This window comes from Phragmites australis, chromosome 12 (assembly GCF_958298935.1).
Source record: "Phragmites australis chromosome 12, lpPhrAust1.1, whole genome shotgun sequence".
NCBI classification, from domain to species: Eukaryota; Viridiplantae; Streptophyta; class Magnoliopsida; order Poales; family Poaceae; genus Phragmites; species Phragmites australis.
Genome location: NC_084932.1, coordinates 7,916,531 through 7,936,172, shown reverse-complemented (window position 1 = coordinate 7,936,172; position 19,642 = coordinate 7,916,531). Strand labels below are relative to the sequence as shown.

The 19,642-nt window shown below is 43.1% G+C and overlaps 1 protein-coding gene across 3 annotated transcripts; it reads right to left on the bottom strand.

Moving 5' to 3' along the window:
• Positions 1–13,281: 13,281 nt before the first annotated feature.
• LOC133886104 (zinc-finger homeodomain protein 4-like) lies at positions 13,282–15,871 on the bottom strand. 3 transcript variants are annotated; one of them, XM_062325834.1, is made up of 2 exons: positions 15,104–15,871; positions 13,282–14,749 (listed from the first exon to the last, which is right to left on the bottom strand). In XM_062325834.1, the coding sequence occupies exon 2, from the start codon at positions 14,696–14,698 to the stop codon at positions 13,661–13,663; it is 1,038 nt and encodes a 345-aa protein (XP_062181818.1). In that variant the 5' UTR covers positions 14,699–14,749; positions 15,104–15,871; the 3' UTR covers positions 13,282–13,660. The 3 variants fall into 3 exon arrangements, with proteins under 3 accessions (XP_062181818.1, XP_062181819.1, XP_062181817.1); XM_062325835.1 differs by having other exon boundaries at positions 15,305–15,871; XM_062325833.1 differs by lacking the exon at positions 15,104–15,871 and having other exon boundaries at positions 13,282–15,093.
• Between the last annotated feature and the right edge of the window lie 3,771 nt (positions 15,872–19,642).

Below are 19,642 nucleotides of genomic sequence, written 5' to 3'. Positions count from 1 at the left end.
GTCCTAATGTGATGCATGAATAGTCAAATGCTAAGTCAATACAGGTAAAGACTTAGGAATTGGGATTAATAGAGTATCAGATGGGCAACATTCAATGGCGGACCCAGAACAAAAATAACCGAGTGTCCCACTTATTAGTCTAGAGATTCGGGTATTCTATTTGTTAAGTTAGAGGGTGTCCTAGAGACCTGGTACACACGATGTATCACTGAAAAACAAAAATCACCGGGTGTCCTGTGCACCCCTAAAGCTCAACGTCGGTCCGCCCCTGGCAACATTGACAGAGGTAGAATCCCAAATTTGTTGAAGTGTGTGTATGTCTGATGATGAAGATTGTTGATACTCTTATCACTAACACTTTCAATCTCTACTATATAAAATATGAGTTGATTCTCATATGATCTCTTGCCTCTATTCCCCTCCTATGTAATAAAAACCCCTTAAATTATCATAAATTATCCATCTTTATCATCCGCTCTATCTCTCTAACCTATCAACCTTCTACAGATATAAGATCTATTTTACTAATAAAGAAATTAGGATAGAAACTAGCAAATAATATTCTCTCATTTTTCATGTCTTATCTGAAATCAAACTACGGCATCACTTCCACCATATTTATTTGGCAATGCTCTGGTAACACGTCCATATCTCTATACCTTTAGTTTATAATTGATGTACCTCGTCTAATATTTGTATTTTTGTTATAACTTATAGGCACTTAACTAGTTATTATTAAGCTATAGTTGCTAATGGAACAGTACAGCTATTCCCCAAGAGTACCTGTGGTCTCCATGGACACCTAGATTATTGTGAGCGGTGAATCCTAATTCATTAATGTTGTTCTCGTGCCAGCAAAAGAACCAAGTTTAAGTCTTTTTTTGGTTAGCTCGGATATTGAACTTTTAAATATCCATATGCTGCTATTATGCTCATCCATTGTGCAAAGTTATGATACATTTGTGTATACTATAAATTTCTAATGACAGAAACGAACTGAAAGAATCTCAGTTGGTGTACATTAGTTACCATCAGAAATCTGCACATATTTTCTGATGCAACGCCTTCAAATGATTCAATATTACGTGCAACTGTGCAATTGTGCTTCAGTTGTATCAAGAACTGAAACTATGTTATACTATGTTCATTTCATCTTTATGCTCCTGTTAGTGAACTATTAGCATTCACTACGCCAAAACAACATACTAATGACAAATGATAACCGTCATTAGCGACGGTTATCGCACTCGTCACTTTAATTGTGTCATTAATGATAAAATATTAATTATGGGTATGAACCCGTCACTAATGACAATCACCAGTGATGGGTTATAATTGAGACCCGTCACTAAAATGCGTCTCCTGTGGTCTGAGCAGGCATGTTGCCCATCACTATGTCACTAATTATCAATCTCTAGTGACGGGTAGCTTTCCAACATGTCTCTAAGACTCGGTCATTAGTGACGTGGGTTAACCACAAACCGTAACTACTGTCTAAGTCATCAATGACAGGTTGTTACCATCCGTCACTAGTTACTGAGTCATTAGTGACAGGTAGATTTTCAACCCGTCTCTGGGACTCTGTTATTAGTGATGGATGCTAACAACAACATGTTATTGGTGACCAAGTCATTAGTGACGAGTGTATTTACCACCCATCACTAATTATCTAGAACCAGTGACGGGTAGCTACAATTCATCACTGGTGACCGAGTCATCAGCGACGGGGTGTTATGAGTCATTAGTGACGGGTATCTTTCCAACCCGTCTCTAATGACTGAGTTCTAGAGACGGATTGGAAAGCAACCCATCACTGGGACTCGGTCATCAGTGATGGGTGAATTTACCACCTGTCACTAATATTCTCATCCCTTGAAAGGATTTACCTATTTCATGGTTGCATCCTGAAGCAATATCAGGATTTCACAGTCGTCTTCTCCTGCAAATAAGACACGTCTAAATACATTCATGTCATAATCACCATTCATTTCAAAATATATACCCACATTGTAGGGACCAAGTCACGAGATATGCAATCACAAATTACATAATCAAAAGTCCTTGATGTGTGCTGTTAGGATTGAACATAAGCAAGAATAAAAATAAGTAAATATGGAAATTGCATATGCTAAGCCTATAAACATCAAGAACATATTTATGTTATCAAGTTTTACTCTCAGAAAGCGGGTTACGACTGATATCGCCATCCAAACGCCAAATTGGCTATCTCATATCATCGGTATGTGTGACAACACACTCTTAATTTTAAGATCATTCCCAAGAACAGCATGCATTGCAGCCTCCATATTCCTACATATTGAAAAGCAAAAATTCTACATGGTTATGCTAAACTATTAACCATTGATTCACATACCCTCTATCTCATATATTACCGTAAATACTACATAGAAATCGCAACTCAAGGATCAAAATTAGGAACACGTAGAGTTTAAGTATTCAATAGTAAGTTTTAAATGGGTAAGATAATAGCGCGTCTAATTCATTTGTGTTAAGCTACTAAGTTCATATTATCGCACCTAAGTAGACTACACTGTCACACACAACCTCACTTAGTTGCTTGTGCTCGTCGATATATGAGGATACTTCGCTCATTTGTTGCAACACAAGCAAATGAGCTTGGTCGTATGCCTTCGGGTAAGGAGTAATTGCATGTTCCCCAAAATTCCTTGCCTTACGAGCCTACCCTCGTGGCGAGAATGAGACACACCAATTGGGTTATCTGGATCCGTGTAATTAACGCACCACTCCACTACCTCCTCTGTAGAGTAACCCTGCACGATACACCCCCAGGAATTTCCCTTTATCCATATCCTTGACATGAAGGTCCAGCCTTAAGCCTATTTCTTCAAGGTCAGCTCATGCATTTTCATGATCTTTTGTTGTCCCCTCCATGTTGAGCATTGTACCGAGGAGACTATCACATATATTCTTTTCTACGTGCATGAGATCAATACAGTGACGAACGTCTAAGTGTTTCCAATAATCAAGCTCCCAGAGAATTAATTTCTTGTTCCACATTCTATTTTCATCACTCGTGGAGGATCATTTTTGCTTGCCAAGGACAACATTGATATCATTAACCTTATCGCAGACATCTTGCCCACTAAAATGTCTTGGAGGTGACGCTTTCTTCCTTGTGCCATCAAACTGAGACTTCATTTTCCAGTACTGGTGGTTCCTTAGAAGGAAATGTTGATACTGTATGTACACTGTTTTCTTTGAGTCGTTGAACCACATACTCTCAGTGTCATCTAAGCATTGGGGGCAAGCTTCACCTTTTCTTTTACTCTGCCCTGATAAGTTACAAAGTGCTGGCAGATCATTGATGGTGACGAACAACATGGCCCGTAGGGTGAAGTATTCTTGCTTGTACTGATCCCAAACCTCAACACCTTTAGACCAGAGTGCTTTAAGATCATCCACCAAAGGCATGAGGTACACATCAATATCGTTTCCAAGTTACCTCGAACAAAGAATTAAGGTTGACAACATAATGTATTTTCACTTTTTACAAAACCAAGGTGGAAGGTTGTAGATATACATTACAATACGCCAGGTGTTATGTGAGGTGCTCATGTTACCGAATGCATTCATGCCATCTGTGCTCATATCAAACCTAACATTTCTTAATTCTTCAACGAACCACCCAAAATGCAGAATTAATGGTTCGCCACTGAGCTAAATCTGTGGGGTGACGTATCATTGAGTCGTTCTTACAACCCTCCTTGTGCCACCACAACAATTAGAACTCCTTTTTGTTTTGGAACAAACGCTTCAAAAGGGGAATTACAGGAAAATACCACATCACCTTTCTAGAAGGCCCTTTCCTCTTGATGCCTTCCTCCACATCACCACCGTCATTTTTACGCTTGTATCGATGGGTTTCACAAATAGGACATTGATCTAGGTCTGCATACTCTTCACAAAACAGGACACAATTCTCCTTACATGCATGTATTTTTTTTTTACCTCCAATCCCAAAGGACAAACTATCTTCTTCATGTCGGAGATGGTCTTGGGAACCTTGTTCTCCTCCGGTAGCATGTCCTTTAGCAGATGCAACAATGCTTTGAAACTCCTATCAGACTAACGATTGGTTGCCTTCAATTGCAAAAGTGTAAGCACCGCAAACAACAACGTGTATTTTTCCTTACAGCCAGGATAAAATGGTGTCTTTGAGTCTCGCACCAGTTCCTGGAATTTGGCAAACTCACCATCACTATACTCATTGTGCCCCTTAGCATCATGCACCATTTAGTCCACATTCTCCACGAAATCCACGTAGTCACCATTAAATCCTAATATGTATGTGTCCCTGAGATAATCATCCATATCACTGGCTAGCGGGAGTCCTTGATTCGTACTATCGTCTGAGAGGACCTGATCCATTTCCCCTTTGTTAAGACCTTCCTTCCCGTGTTTGTTCCAACGTGATATCTCTCTTTGAATCCACGCCTTAATAAGTGATCGTACACATTTTAGAAACTTCTTCTCATTCTTGGAATCACAGCATGGATACCAAATTTCCATTTTACCCCGACCTTCTATATCCTCCACCGCGACAATCAAGAAAGACTTCACCCCGCTTATGTACTCATTACAAGTACGGCAATCAAGGTACATCCAACTTCGATCCATCATCTACAAATTAAAAAAATATTAATTCTAAATAGAAACGACAGAAAAGATAGAATAAGTATAAAAATTATAACTCAATTTAACTATTAAGTGTGTACGTGTCTTCTAGTGATATTCAAGATAACAATTAATATCCAAATATGATACATGTTATCTATGACGAATGATCCTAGCTAATTTCTAATAGGCAAAGATAGGTTCTAATCCCATTCAAAGATATATTACCCGAGTAGATTTCCATGCTCTTATACGGTTCTGGAGAAAATTTCAGCAGCACCCCTCCCCCCGCCCCCGCTATTCTCCAAATACACGTCTCAACAATGAACCGAGAGGGTGTGTATCCAGAGAACAACAGAGAGACGCCACTAAAATTCTCTCTAGAACCATACAAGAGCACAAAAACCTACTAATCGGACCACATATCCTCGAACTATCCAAAATATGTGAATAATTTGGGAGTATTTTCTTATAAATATGACAAATTGTCAAGTCATATTTATAATCAAACACTCCCGAATGGGAGACGTAGGTTATGCATGTGAGAATCCACATATATCAAGATCTGAGAAAAGGAGCAAAATTGTTGATTCTAACTCAAACCCTAGAATCCACCATGCATATATGATCAAGAGAAGGAGGAGAGGGAGGAGGCAAACCTTCAAAGGCTAGGGACAGACACCAACTTTAAATCACCGAGATTTGATTTAGCCTTAATAGAATCACCAAAAAAAATCGCCTCTTTACTGAGCAATCACGGTGGACAGACACTATCTGGTCGTGCTGCTCAGTGAATAAAATAATAGTAAACATCACTCATTGATGACGGGTTATAAGGACAACTATCACTAATGAGTGAGCCATTAATGACTAGTCTCGTAACAACCCATCACTAATGAGTGGCCCCGACAGAGAGCCACCAAGGCTACATTTAGTGACAGGTTATAAGGACACCTATCACTCATAACTTAACATTAATGACGGGTTATAAGGACACACGTCATTAATTATTTAACATTAATGACGGGTGATAAGGATACCCGCCACTAATGACACATTAGTGATGGGTGAAAACTAAGATCCGTCACTAATAACTTATACAAGAAGAGATCGACTTTTAGAACATAGACATGCATGCAAACAGATAGCACTTCAACATATCCCATTCAACTGAACTGAACTAAACTTCTATCGATGACATCCTAAAGCAATGTCAGGATTTGGCAACTGTCTTCACATTCAAGAACATAGATATACATCCAAAAACTTGAATTTAACTCAAGTCAGTCATACAATATAGTTATGCATACATTACATACTTATCCAAATATCCATACATCATTACACTTGAGCATTTGCCGGAGCATGTAACTTCTGATATTTAACATAGTTAAAATCTAAAATACTGTATTATAGTACTTCATCGATATAAATTAGCGCATGAATTAGTGCACTCTCTTTCGCGTGATATAAATGACCCGATGCTTTACTATAGATTAATGTCTTATTAACTGATTCATTTCCACTTAAGTGAAACCTTATATCAGCTTAGAAATTGCCTTCATCAATGAAGTCCACTTCGGGGTCATAAAAGCTTAATCCAAGATGTTGCATGGCTTGATATAAGATAGCATAAAACCTAATTGTCGCAAAGGTGTCATAAAAAATATCCTACAAGCAAAGAATTTAAAATTATAAAAATGATATAGGCTAACAGTTATGTATATCAAAACAACCAGATTACATATTATTGTACCATATCATATTCATTGAACTGAGCAAGCCTCTCACTGATCGAAGCCAAATCCTCTTCGCCCTCCTCAAACGCTTTTATTCAAAAATAGTTATAGTCAAGCAAAAAGAACCCATGCTCCTCAAGCACTTTTAGGCACCCTTCAACAACGGTTTTTTTGAATGCAACGAAATCGGTGATACATTGCCACATGCCCTAATAGTGATATCCCCACTACTTTATCCCCCTTAACATATGTCAAAAGAGATAGAAAGCTTCACAAAATTCTTTCCATCTAGAGTGGATTGCACCAAAGGTACAGTATCACCTATCGCAGGGATTACCTCTTTGAACCATAGGATTGGTTTCAACACCTACATGATATGATGATATGAATTGAGCCTAATATACTATAAACTCAATTAAATTGTTGTGTCCTAATGAGTGTTACTATGAATGCAGAAATTAGTGATGGGTGATAAAAACACCCGTCATTAATGAGTCAATCATTAGTGATGGTAATGACTACAACCCGTCACTAATTACTTTAATATTAGTGACAGATCTCATAATGACCCGTTATTAATGAGTAGGCTATATTTAGTGACGTGTGTATCATATACCTGTCACTAATAATTGAATTATTAGTGACATATTTTAATATGATTTGTCACTAATATCTTTAGTGATAGGTCATTCGCTCACCGTCACTAATGAATTCTCATTAGTGATGGGTCTTGACCGGGTCACGGTCCAATCCACCTATTAGTGATAAGTCAGCACTAGACTCATCATTAATAGTGCATTAATGACACATGTTGAGAAGTCGCCACTCATAATATATCTTCTTTGATAGTTTTTTATGTAGTGATTCACCTCTACTAGTGATTATACTGGAACTTTCTTTTTTAGACAGACTTTTTTTACTTGTGTCCTTGTACTGAAAATGGATCATATATTGCGTATGAAAGATGCGCAGGACAGCTGGGGACAAAGATGTGAAATACATTCCGGCCGTTCTGAGCAGCTTACAATTGTCGACCACAGATCAGCAACGAGACACAGTGGCAAGCAGTACGACCTGTGACATGTTTGCTACGCTTGCTCCTGGCATCTGATCCGACTTCCTGAGCGCAGCTCCGGGTGTGTAGTGTAATAACTCGAAAATGTTACTGCGAGACCCCATGAATTCATCTGCAATTCTTCGTGTGGTCCTTCTGCCGTGCATTGTTTGCTTGTGTTTTAACCCTGCGTTTTGGTACGTGCATGATTGCTGCCGACAGGCACTTGTTGCTTCACTCCGGTGGTGTGAATCGCTGGTGCAGGAGTGGCCAGTGGATCACAAGATCTCTCTGATCTTCCGACAAGCCAAGTTTGGGCACAACAGATATACCAAGCTTGTTTTGTTTACTTGTGATTTTTTATTTAAAAAAAACCCTGATTTTTCAGCTCTGTTTGGAGACTGCTTGACTGGTTCACAATCACGAGGACATCCATTTCTCAAGGGGAAAAAAAGAAGGTAATTGACCTGTTCCTGAATGGCATAGGGTTCTTTTTGTTGCATCATGGTTTAGTGCCAACTGCCCCTGTCCTTGCGGTGGCAGAGCTCACATGCATGCTTGCATTGCATGCGTGCATTTGATTTCACAAAGATATGAGCTTATCATGTTCCTTCCTATTCCTAACCTAGGGTCAACAAGGCATGTACTCTATCATCAGAACATCGTAGATAGGGTCTTTGTCCTTGATTTTCTTTGTCCTTAAAAAGGAAATGCTCACCTGCCTCTTGATACTACTGCTGCTACAGTAAAGAGCAGTGTGACCGACATGCTGCTCAGAGATTAAACATAAAGAGCTGTGTGCATGCCATTGTAGCACTATGTGACAGGCCAAGATGTACTGTAGCAGTGAAAAGGGGAGCACCAAAAGCAAGAAGCTGTCATGCTACAGGGATGAGCTTTGCTTGCTCCCTAATCTCCTAGGGCAAGATCTTTAACTTCTTGCCTTCTTTCTTTTGTCTCAGAAAAAAAGATAGAAAGAGATAACTTCTTTATCGTCGTTGCAAAATTTCCTTCACGTGCGCTCTGCTGAGCGGAGCGAGGTGCAGAGAAATGACACCACCCAGCTGCTGCCTGCTGACTTCTGGGACAGCGATGCAGGTGAGCAGCGTGGCGGATGGGGGTCGTACACCGTGATAGAGTATCCAGAGCAGAGCACGCAACCGTGGTGCATGGTGATTTGATGACACGGCTGGGGGTTCCTTTCACCCTCCGCTTTGCTTTCCAGTCGGAAGAAACATCAGTGGTCACTGGTCAGTGCTGCTGGTGAAAACCCTGCGTGATCAGTACCTTCCCTCGTCGGTTCCTGTGGTGATTCAGTTTTTTTTCTTGAAGTTTATTTTTCTGGCTTTTGTGGTGCAGTAAAAGTTTCCGTGCCATTTGTTTTTTCCCAGTCCACGTTTTTGTATGCAATGTTAAGATTCTCTTACTTGTTCATCTCTTGGTCAATGATGGTGTGATAGGAGAAGACCTTGCAGGTCATACACACAGCCGAGGTAAGTTCCATGTGTGATCATTTCAGTACTCTGAAGGTGTTTGATGTAAGCGCTTGTGTCGCGGTCTTTTTTAGATAATGCTTGTGTCGCGCTTAAGCAGCTCAAAGGGGACTACGAAATTGCATGATCAGTTGTTGGCATCATTTATTTTCAAATCTCGATGTTATGTGGGGAGACCTTGGACGATCGGGAGGATTCTCAGCGGGGTGTCACCGTGAGGATGGTGGCAGCTGCGAAAGCGGGGCGATCAGAGTCAGGCTGCTTTTACAATGGGTGGATCAGTGAAGGTCTGGACGGAAGTCTTGTCCGACTTCTACCGGTGCCGATGACGGTAACATCCTCCGATGTTGTTCCCCTCTATGAAGGCATTTTTTTGAAGCGCCTCATCTTCCCACCTAGTTGTATTTTCTAGGTGAAAACTCAGTTTAGTTCTTGAACCAGTGATGACGGCATCAATGATGTTGTGTTCTTTCTGCAGGCGTCACCATGAAAATTTAACAATGTGGTGCAGTGGCTACCGGTTGGAGGTGTCAGTGTGAAAATTCCTCTTCGCCGTGAAAAATCAACACACCTTCCCCCGTAGGGGTAAGGTCAGCAACGAGTCAAGGCGGGTCGGGTCCCCATAGGTTTTAGACCCATCGGGGGCGGGGGCAGGTTCAAAATTAGCCCCGCGAGGGTTACGAGTTGGGGACCCGATTACTATTTGGGTCAGACGTGGTGCACTTTTTACCTGCGGGGGTAGGTGGGCGCCCGATGACAACGGCCTAGCCTCCGGCCCAACTGTGCCTAGGTCAGCCCAACCACCCCCTAACCTAGTCGCTCGCCTGCTCTGGCCTCGCTGTCCGCGCGGTCGCTCCCGCAGCACCGTCACCCGCTGCTCCTGCTCACCCACCGCCGCCCTCCACTCCCACAACGTCGTCGTGCCGTCACCTTCCTCTCTTGCCCGCTCGCCCGCTCATCGCCGCTCGCTCTCGTTGCGCGGCCGCACACTGCCCAAGCCAGCCCGCAGCACCACTAAACCGCCTCCCATGCCTATCTGTAGCACTCGCCTGTTGCTCCCGCAAGGTCATCATGCCGCCGCTCCCACTGCGCCACCGCCCAAGCCCAACTGCAGCGCTGCCGAGTTGCCTCCCGTGCTCGCTTGTAGTGCCATCGCCCGCCCCAGGCCACCAGCGTCAGCCCTCAAATCCCACCCGCGGGGTCCCCATTGGGTTCGAGGCCAAGGTGATTTTCCACCCATTAAAGGTTTCAGGGGTTGGTTAGGTTTCCCGATTCGCGTTTCGGATAGGGTGCGTTCTTACTACACCCAACCCTGATCTGCCCTATTGCCAGGCCTACGTAGGGGCTTGTTACAACGAGGCTTCTACCCCTTTGGAGATGCGCATTTTGCTCATGGCAGACGTCTGGGATGTGCTTGGTTGAACTGGCTATAGAGGAGCTGAAGCTGCTATGTCGAGGAGATCAACGAGCTCGGCAACGATGATTCGAAGTTGTGCTTTCTCTCATGTCTAGGTGTTGGTCTTGGGCAGAGTTGTGGAAGTCGGAGCTTCTATGCCACTAGTACGGTGAGCTCGGTAACGATGACTCACGTCGGACTCGCGTCGGTTGGTGTTTCCTTTGGTGTGTGGTGGCAGACCTTTGTGGTTTTTCAGTTGTCGTGGTGTTCTCCTAGTTGAGTATTTTTACCGGTTTTCTACCAATTAAGTATACAGTTGTAAGATTTTTAGATCTAATCTTTCTTATAAACTAGGTTGTTTTTCTTCTTTTAATATAAAATCGGTAACGCTCGTGTCGACTTTTCAAACAAAAACTCGATGTTATGTTAAGTTTTCATCTTCCCGGACACACAGGGCCGGATGGATAAATTGGAGTTTCCAAACAGTTGTTTTACTTTTTTACTGGAGGGGGCCTTAGATTTTTTGGGTTCATACCTGTGCCAGCATAGTAGACCACTCATAGTAACCCTCTCTCCCCCTCTGTCTCTCTACCTACTTACAATTGCCACCTCTTCTTATAAATGCAATCCAATGCAACCCTCCTCTCTCTACTACAGTACTCCTATTCTGCGTTGCCATGTGTGATGTGATTTTTCATTCCCTACTACTACGTACTTGTATTCTCCCAGGCACTGGAGCCGAGGTCCACCATATCCGCTTTGGGCTCAAGGGCTATTTTTCAAGTACGAATTGTCGAGGGTGCTTTCTGAATAATAATAACAATAGGAATACTGTGCACTGATCATTGTTGCGCTGTAATATATTAATCTCACTTTATTAGTCTTGGAAAATGTTGCGACGTGAGTCATCGTTGTTGTCGTGGCGTTGTAGAGGTTCTTGCATGGTAAAATGTAGATAGTGAGAGTGACCTAGGTGAAAATTTGAGATTGCAGGCTTCAATCCTATCAAGAAGATTTTTTTGTGGGAAGAGCTAATATCGACATAATACTGCTTCTTATATATGCTATGTCATATGCGAATGAACGTTTTACAATCTGTAAGTATGCACTATGAGGACACACGAAATTTGTAGCTTTTGGGTAAGATATTACATCTTTTTTTCTCCTACAGAAAGTAAGCTAGCTATTGGTGGTATTGCACAAACATATGTTTACATGTTAAAGTAAAAATGTAATCTTGTTTTTCAATTTGGAGTTCGTTTGCTTAAAATTTAGAATCTAGGAATCATTTGCACTTTGCATATTTACTGCCTTGCTTCAAGTACTACTACTGTTGCACTTCAGTTGACACCAGAAGTGAATTAGTTGCCTGGTTTGTACTTATTCCGTGCACTGCATTGCAATTAACCGACCTCTTAATACGAAAAAGATGTCTTAACACCGTTATCATTGGCATCTATAGTGCACATTTCTCACTGGAGCATATACTAGTATGTTCTATGGATCCAAAATGAAGTCATGAAGGCACATCATTTCAGACAATTTTTTCTCCTCCAAGGGAAGTTAAATGATTTCTTTGTGCCGGTTTTCTTTTACCATCCAGCACAAAAGTCAAAAACGAAAAGAAGACAGGGAGTGAGGAAAATCACAGAGTCGCTGATGGTGTCCTGATGCCAAGAACATGGGAGTGATCGGCGACCTGATGGCTTGCCTTGGCAGCAACGACCATCACAGCATGCAGCAGCTGACACACATGGGCTGCTCCTGCTCCTGCAGCAGCAAGGCATGGCGCTCCCTTGGCAAACCATGATATGGAATGGAGGATCGGTGATGCACAGCACACAGATGACAAGTTCTGCATTGCTCGCAAAGACAAACAAGCGGCCATGATGGTATTTGGCCTGCCCTGATCAGCCTGTTTGGCAATCATTTCGTTTTGGCTCGCTTTGTTTTGCCTTACATCTGTCATGTTAGATATTTAGATTTGTCATATTAGATAAGAAAAAAGAGCATTTTTTATATTATTTTAATTTTATTTCTTATTGCTAATATATAGCATCAAGAAAAGATAATGTTTACTGGAGACTTTGGTATTCCGTGCAGGCAGTATATCAGGTTTTCTCGATCACTTGTGTTGTCAATCACGAGATTTTTTTTCAGTTTGTCACATAGTTTTAAACATTCAAGATTTTGTAAAACACTGCCCTAATTTGCAGTTTTAAACATTCAAGATTTTGTAAACACTGCCCTAATTTGCTCATCTGAAACATTGTTTTTCCCTCGCATGCATACTTCACTTCAAGGTGCCATGATTAAAGAGATCCCACGCCTGTCCTTCTCTATCTCGTGTGTGCGTGTGTCTAGGCACCCTCTTGGCTGATTTCGTTTCCCGTACAGGGCGGAGCACTCGACTGACTACTGGAGAGGCCAGGTCACCACACGGCGGCAGCATTCGACCAGATGACATGTACAGGCCTCGTGGCACACACCAGCACACCAGGTCCTTGGCTTCGTCGTTCTGGGCTCCAACAACCAAGAGGCCCTTCTGCTTGATTGGTCCGGTGCAGGATACGTTTCTGCATTTTTCTCCAGAATATCAGTTCTTGAGTGTCTATTTCTTCAGACACTACAAAACAAACAAGTTCAGACTTTTCTTCTTCATCTCTCTCTGTTGCCTTCCTGCTGAGTCTGTGGGATGAGATGAGGCACTGAGATCACTGGAGTAACAGCACCGACTGGAGCTGCACGTTAAGCATGGATGACGGTGCATCCAAATCAATGTTGTGAACAGTGATCCTGAAAGATACAACACATGCACCACGAGCAGCGGCATCGATCTCAACCCCTGCCGCATCATGTATGCACACCAGTCCAAAATCCAGGCAGAGAATTCAATAAATAAAAAAGTCAGAATTAACTTATAATACCCCATATCCATAGCGATAGCTCAGATGCTCAGTTCAGTTGCATTGCTAGGCTTAAGTCCGAGACACCAACCAAGAAAATAAAAAAGAAAATGGATTCTAAGAAAGTTTCTTTTTAGAAATCAGGAAATTGAATCCAGTTCAGTTCACTGCATGTCCTCCCCAGCTCATGCTTGCTCCCCTAGCTTATGACAACAATAAACAGCAAAAGAAGGAAAAAAACAAAGACGATAATAACCTTGGCTTGTTCTTTTTTGTTTCAGTTCTCTTGTCTGCTTCGATGATCGATGGATGGAATGAAACAGTGAAATGGCGATGCGGTTGGTTTAATTTGCTAGGCTAACGGGATCAAGAACAACCATGTCCATCTTCTTTGTCAGGCTGGAAACGGAAGGCGGTCACTCGAGCTTGAGCGGCGGCGGGGAGCTGGGCCCATGGTGGCAGGATGGCCCGGGCTGCGACGGCGGCGTGAGCATTGCTGGCACCGCCTGCGGCGAGGCCTCGAGGAGCTTCGTGGCGAGGTTGTGCTTGTTGTTGTGCATCCACACCTTGAGCACGCGGCGCTTCACGCCAATCTCCTGGCAGAAGGCCTGCACCATGCCATCGTCGAGCTTCTGGAGGCGCCACCCGATGCGCTCCGCGAAGTCCAGCATGCGCGCCTTCTGCTCCGCGGTGAACTTGGTGCGGAACCGCTTCTTGGACGAGGAGCCCCCGCCGCGTGCGGCGGCCGTGGCGTCGCCGCCGCCAACGCCGTCCATCTCGTCCGACTCGGAGGTGTGCATCATGCTCAGCGGCATGACGTACTGGTGGTGGTGCGGGTGCCCCAGCGGCGGCGGAGGGAATGAGCGCGCCGCGGCGTAGGCGCCGTAGGGCTCGGCGGTGACCAGGAGCCCGCCGCCGCCGCCGCCACCGCCGTTCTTGTGGTGCGGCATGGCGGAGGCGAGTAGGCGGCGCGCGGCGCAGCCGTGGCCTACGTCAAAGTCGTCGTCGACCTCCTTGCGGTGGAAGTTGCGGTGGCAGCCGCAGGCAGAGCACTTGAGCGCCTCCAGCGAGCCCTCCTCGCCGCTCGGCATGAACTCGCCGCACCCGTCGGTGGCGTTACCGCCGATGGCCGCCGCGTGGTTCTTGAGGCACTCCCGGTACTTCACCGCCGAGTTCCCGCCGCCCCCGCCAATGCCAGCCCCGGCCACCGCGGCTTGCTTCTTCCCGGAGCCCTCCTCCTCGGCGGCAGGCGGCGACGGCAGCGCAGGAGACGACTGCCCATTGTTGCTTCCATGGTGATCATGGTGCAGCTGCAGGACATGGCCGCCACTGGCCCCACCGCCGACGCCGACGTAGAGCGAGGCGACGTTGGCGTGCATTGGGATCGGGAGCTCGCCTTGCGTGCCAGAAAGACCCATGCCTCCTCCGTCCTCTTCTCGGCGGCGCCTCTCCATAGAGAAGATGCTTCTTGCTGCTGCAGCTGCTGGCGATGCTTCTGTTCTTCTCTGCAGCGGCACAATGGAAACCATGATGAGAGTGCAAGAAAGAAAAGGCCAATGGCGCCCAGAGCTCACTCACTAACAAGGATGCCACAAAATTCTCAGTGTTTCTTGGGACTCTCAATAGACGGCACTAAGAGAGAGAGAAGAGAGAGAGAGAACAAAAGGGCAGCTGAGGTGAGGTGCATGGTGTCTGTGGGATGTTGGGACCTTATCAACAAGAACTAGTTGCAAATCAAATTAGACCACAGAATAATATTGTTATCTGTGCTGAGGCAGTTGCCATGTCCTACTTTCTTGGGCTCTTCGCCATGCAATGCACACAAGATTACAACTTGGAAGGAAGGAGAAGCTACTCACTAGGCAGTAGAAGGATGGAAGCAAGGATGAACAGTGAAGCTGTTCTTGCCGACAGGCAGCAGGGTTACTTTGTGCTGGTTTTTACTGGCTACTAGTCTACTACTTCCACACTACTGTAGTATTTTCTTTGTCCACTAAATGTATGGGCTGGACCAGCCTTTGAACCCCCCTCTCTCTCGCCTTGCTAGGTACGGAACATACCTCTCTTCCTCTCTCCTCCCCTTGAACCAAACACACACAGTAACAAGGACTAGAAGCTAAGGAGGAGGAGGAGCTCTCATGCTGCTGCAGATGTTTCGTGTTTAAGTTTATTGCAGTGTTTATGTGAGTCTTAGAGACCACAAGAGCTTTTTCTCTCCTGGACTGCAATCAAGAGGACAAAGAAGAAGGGGGGCAAGGCTTCCAGCCTTTGCAGCTTCCACCATCTCAGTGAGGTGACTAGGGCTATGGGGCTAGGGCATACTGCAATGTGGCGACAAAAGAAAACAAGAGAGAGAAAGATGAGGGGGGGGGGGGCACTTATGGAGGAGGCTTAGAGGCGAGAGGAAGAGAGAGAAGGGGAAAGGGGAGGGAGAAGGCAGAGCTAGAGCAAGGATGGGACGAGAGAGAGAGATTGAGAGTTTGTGTGTGTTGTAGTAGGATTGTTTAGCGCTTTGCCTGTGGTGTAATAACCAAAAGAAATAGTAGTGTCTGGTGCTTTCTTTGCTTCCACTATCAGGAAACCAGGCTTACTTCAGAGAGAGATGGAGGGTGAGAGAGTGAGCGAGGAGAGGCAGTGGCCTGTCAGAGAGAGACGGGCACGCCCACACTGATATTTTGTTTCAAGTCCCATAAGATTGATAGTTTTGTCACCCTTCTCTATGATTTTTCTTTTGGCAGTGGAGATAGAGAGAGGTCTCCAAAGAAAAAGAAAAAAAATGCAGTTAGGCACTTAGTTAATGCCCTCATGGGCGCTATGAATTCACAAAACCCTTGTGCTTGGTATTTATTTCTCACGCATAAACCTATTCATGATGGAAAGTTTTTGCCTCTTGATCACAAGCCATAACAACGGCGTCTATTCTTTTTATTTTTAACCTACAAAATAGTATTGCAATCGTTCCAAAAAAAATAGCACTCCCCAAGTCACATATTAGTACTAGGTACTAAAAAACACATTGGTGCTAAATATAAAAAAACATATATATTATTATTGAGATTACTGACATAACAGTATGAGTCCCAAAAAACCCAGGGCAAAACCCCTAATGGCTATACCTTTCCATTGCTTCAGACGTTGACAGGACAAAACCATGAAAGCCAGACAAAACAAGCACACAAATAAACTAATCTTTGGTGGTCGGAAGAATGCCACCTAATCATTTACAACCGCTTGCAACCGGATGTCTCTATAAAGAAAACAAAAAATATATGCTCAAGGCAGCAATTATAGTGACATAACTAACAGTGTTAGCAGCATGCATGCAGTATCAGTCATCAGACTGTAGCAGAGCATAGTGGGTTTGTCTGTATCACACAGGCCACAGGGTGTATCATTGACTCATTGTGCCCTCGGAGTTGACCACACCCCTTGTCCTAATGATACCCCACATGACCAAGAACCAATCATCTTATGCTTGCTGGAAATGTGCAGTATCAGCGCTGCAATTTGCAGGCTTTGAAGGGTCAAACATTTCATGTAGTGGTGGTACCAGAAACCAACAATACTCAGATTAGGGGGGAGGATTAGTTGAACTTTCCCTTTTGGTCAGAGCCCCAGGCTGGATTAGTTGCATGATTATATTAAGACAAGGAAAGCCTGATGTCTTTTTTAAATTTAATTCAGTTTAAATATGCAGCATGCACAGAGATGAGTACAAGATGTCATCGCAAAGATTCTCATAATTGGCCCAGTGGCATGATTGAGTTAGCACCTACCGCATCCAACATCTTGGTGTGTGCAAAGGTATTACTACTGCCTCAGCCACTTAGCCCAAGCTTTGGATCCTGCAACTTTTCTTTCTCTGTCTGACTGAATGAAATGTTGCTGGGTGTGCATGCCTACTTGCGTAGTGACTAGTGAATGAGTGAGTGCTCTTGTCCTTCAGGGCACAAACATTCTCCTGCTTACCTAAAAAGAAAGAAAAAAAATGCCAAGTCTTTCTTTAACAGCACACAAAAAAGGCTGCAGTTAGGGCACATGATGGAATCAATTGGGATTAGATCATCACTTTGGGAATTAGAATTAGATTCTCCTTTTTCATGTGGGGAGAAAGGTCCTAATCTCTTCTTTTGGTGGTGAATATTATAAAGTGCTGGCTGGCTAAGTCTGCAAAGTGCACACAGAATGATGTTTAAGGTACTATATGCAAGACACCCTGCCTTTTCTTTCTATCAACTGAATGTCCCCCCTAGATCACAAGGAATGTTCATCCTCCATGAGATCTTTAGAACAATACAAGGCTGGATGATCCAGGAATATGTCTCCCAAGGGGAAAAAGATTAAAGGTGCATGCATGGATCCTTAGCTTTCTCTGAATTTATTTTGCACTCTTTTTTTTTTCCTTTGCTTTCCTTTCCTTGTTCATGCATGGTTGGTTCTGTCCTAGCCTAGCTAGGGTCAGCTCTTGTATTGCAATTATGCGTATTTTTTGCTTTGCCTTTTGTTTTTCTCCCGCCATCTTTGCATTTCGCTATCACTTTATTCGTCAATATCTAGCTGCTTTATTCTCACTCAAACCTCATTCCAGCTACTTTTGTGGCCATTTTTATTTTTTTTGCTTTGTTGGTGATAATTTGCTCATTTTTGACACTGTGTTTGATTTTTTTTTCGAATATTGATGAAAAGTGACAGCAACATTTTTGGCCCATATATGTTGAGAATATGTCAAATACATTTTCTTTTCTTTTCTTAATGTGAGAATGTTTAGGATACATCTCATTCTCATGTATACATGTTAACATTACAAGTTATTTTTATTAGTTTCCTTTACAGATGCTAACTTTTAGGTTTATCTAAATTAAAGACTGGAACTATGATATCAATGACAACCATTGTATTTACCATCTGACCGTCCATTTAGCACATCCTCACTAAAAAAATTACATAAAAAACTAGCACAAACTCTCAACATTTCTGAAGCAGAGTCAAAGCCAGCTTGGGCTTCTGCCAAGTTGGGCCTGATATGGGCTCAGATTAGAATTGGATTGGACTGAGACTAGGTAGAGGCCTGGGCTGGGTTCGGTGATATTGGGCTGGGCTTGCGTGATATTTGTGCCTATTTAATCCATGGATTGTGGGTTTACACTAATAACCGTGTTAACCCTCAATAATCGCATCCATGGATTGTGGGTTTACACTATTAACCGTGTTAACCCTCAATAATCGCTAAAGTGCCCAGTAAAATATAGCCTATCGATCGATATATCTATATCTATATGTGTGTATATATACACACACATACATATATATACACAAGACATGGAAAAGATGACACAGGAAAAGATTAGGTAGAGTAGCATTTAAGCGATTTTAAAAATAAAATAAAAAAGGGCCTTGAAACCATAATGGACTTATATTTGGAAAAAAATGTAGAGGTTAAACATATTTGAAAATGAATATAGAGAGGTTTTACTTGTGCTATGACAGTTGATAAAGGGGGTAACCTAATTGGACCGATCTAATTGGCGCAATGCATCAATCGGATGCAGAGCTAATTAGCTTGGAATCTGGATGCATGGAAACCCGGCCGCAGGCTATGATGGTTGATGCCTGCCCCGTTAAATTTACTGGATTACAGGGTTGTCTTGGCTTTACACATTCAAGGGCATTTAATGAGTTAGAGCCTGTTTGGTAGAGCTTTTCTAATTTAAAATTTTTAGGAAATAATTTTTTGAGGAAAATAATTTTGTAGTTGAAAGTAATTTTTTAAATAAATTTTATGGAAGATGTGATTCTATAGGAGAAGTGAATGAGAAGCTGATTTTTCAGCTTTCAACATTTAGTTTATTCTATGCAATCAGTCCTATAGAATCACTCTAGGAGCTAAAAGCTATAAACTGTTATTTTACAGAGTTCCTACTAAGTCCACTTTAGAAGCTAGTTCGAAAACTCTGCCAAATATGACCCTATAGTATGTTTTCTGAGTGAGTGCTGTTGGTATCCTCAACTTTGATTGATGTTCTCAACTTTGGCTGAGCAAACTAGGATACACTTTTAAAAGAAATTATCAATGTGAAATCCTTGGAAAAAGATTAGTGGAAGACATGTAGTTATTGTTGGAGATATAGTACTGTGGTCTTGCGCTTCTAATAAGTTTAATCTATGATCGGCTAGAAAAACTTTAGAAAATATTACTGCAAACTTCATTGGTTTCTAGATGTCGAAATTTCTTTTGTTTTTTAACAGGAGAGTACGAAATCATTCTTTTGAAAACGGGCTCGTAGCCCAGCGGTAAGGCTCCTTACTTGCTATCGTGGGTTCGAACCCCGGCTTTTGCAAGCGGGGCTGCTGCCCATTCATGGCGCGTCCCTATCTCTGGTAGACATCTCTCATCCCCC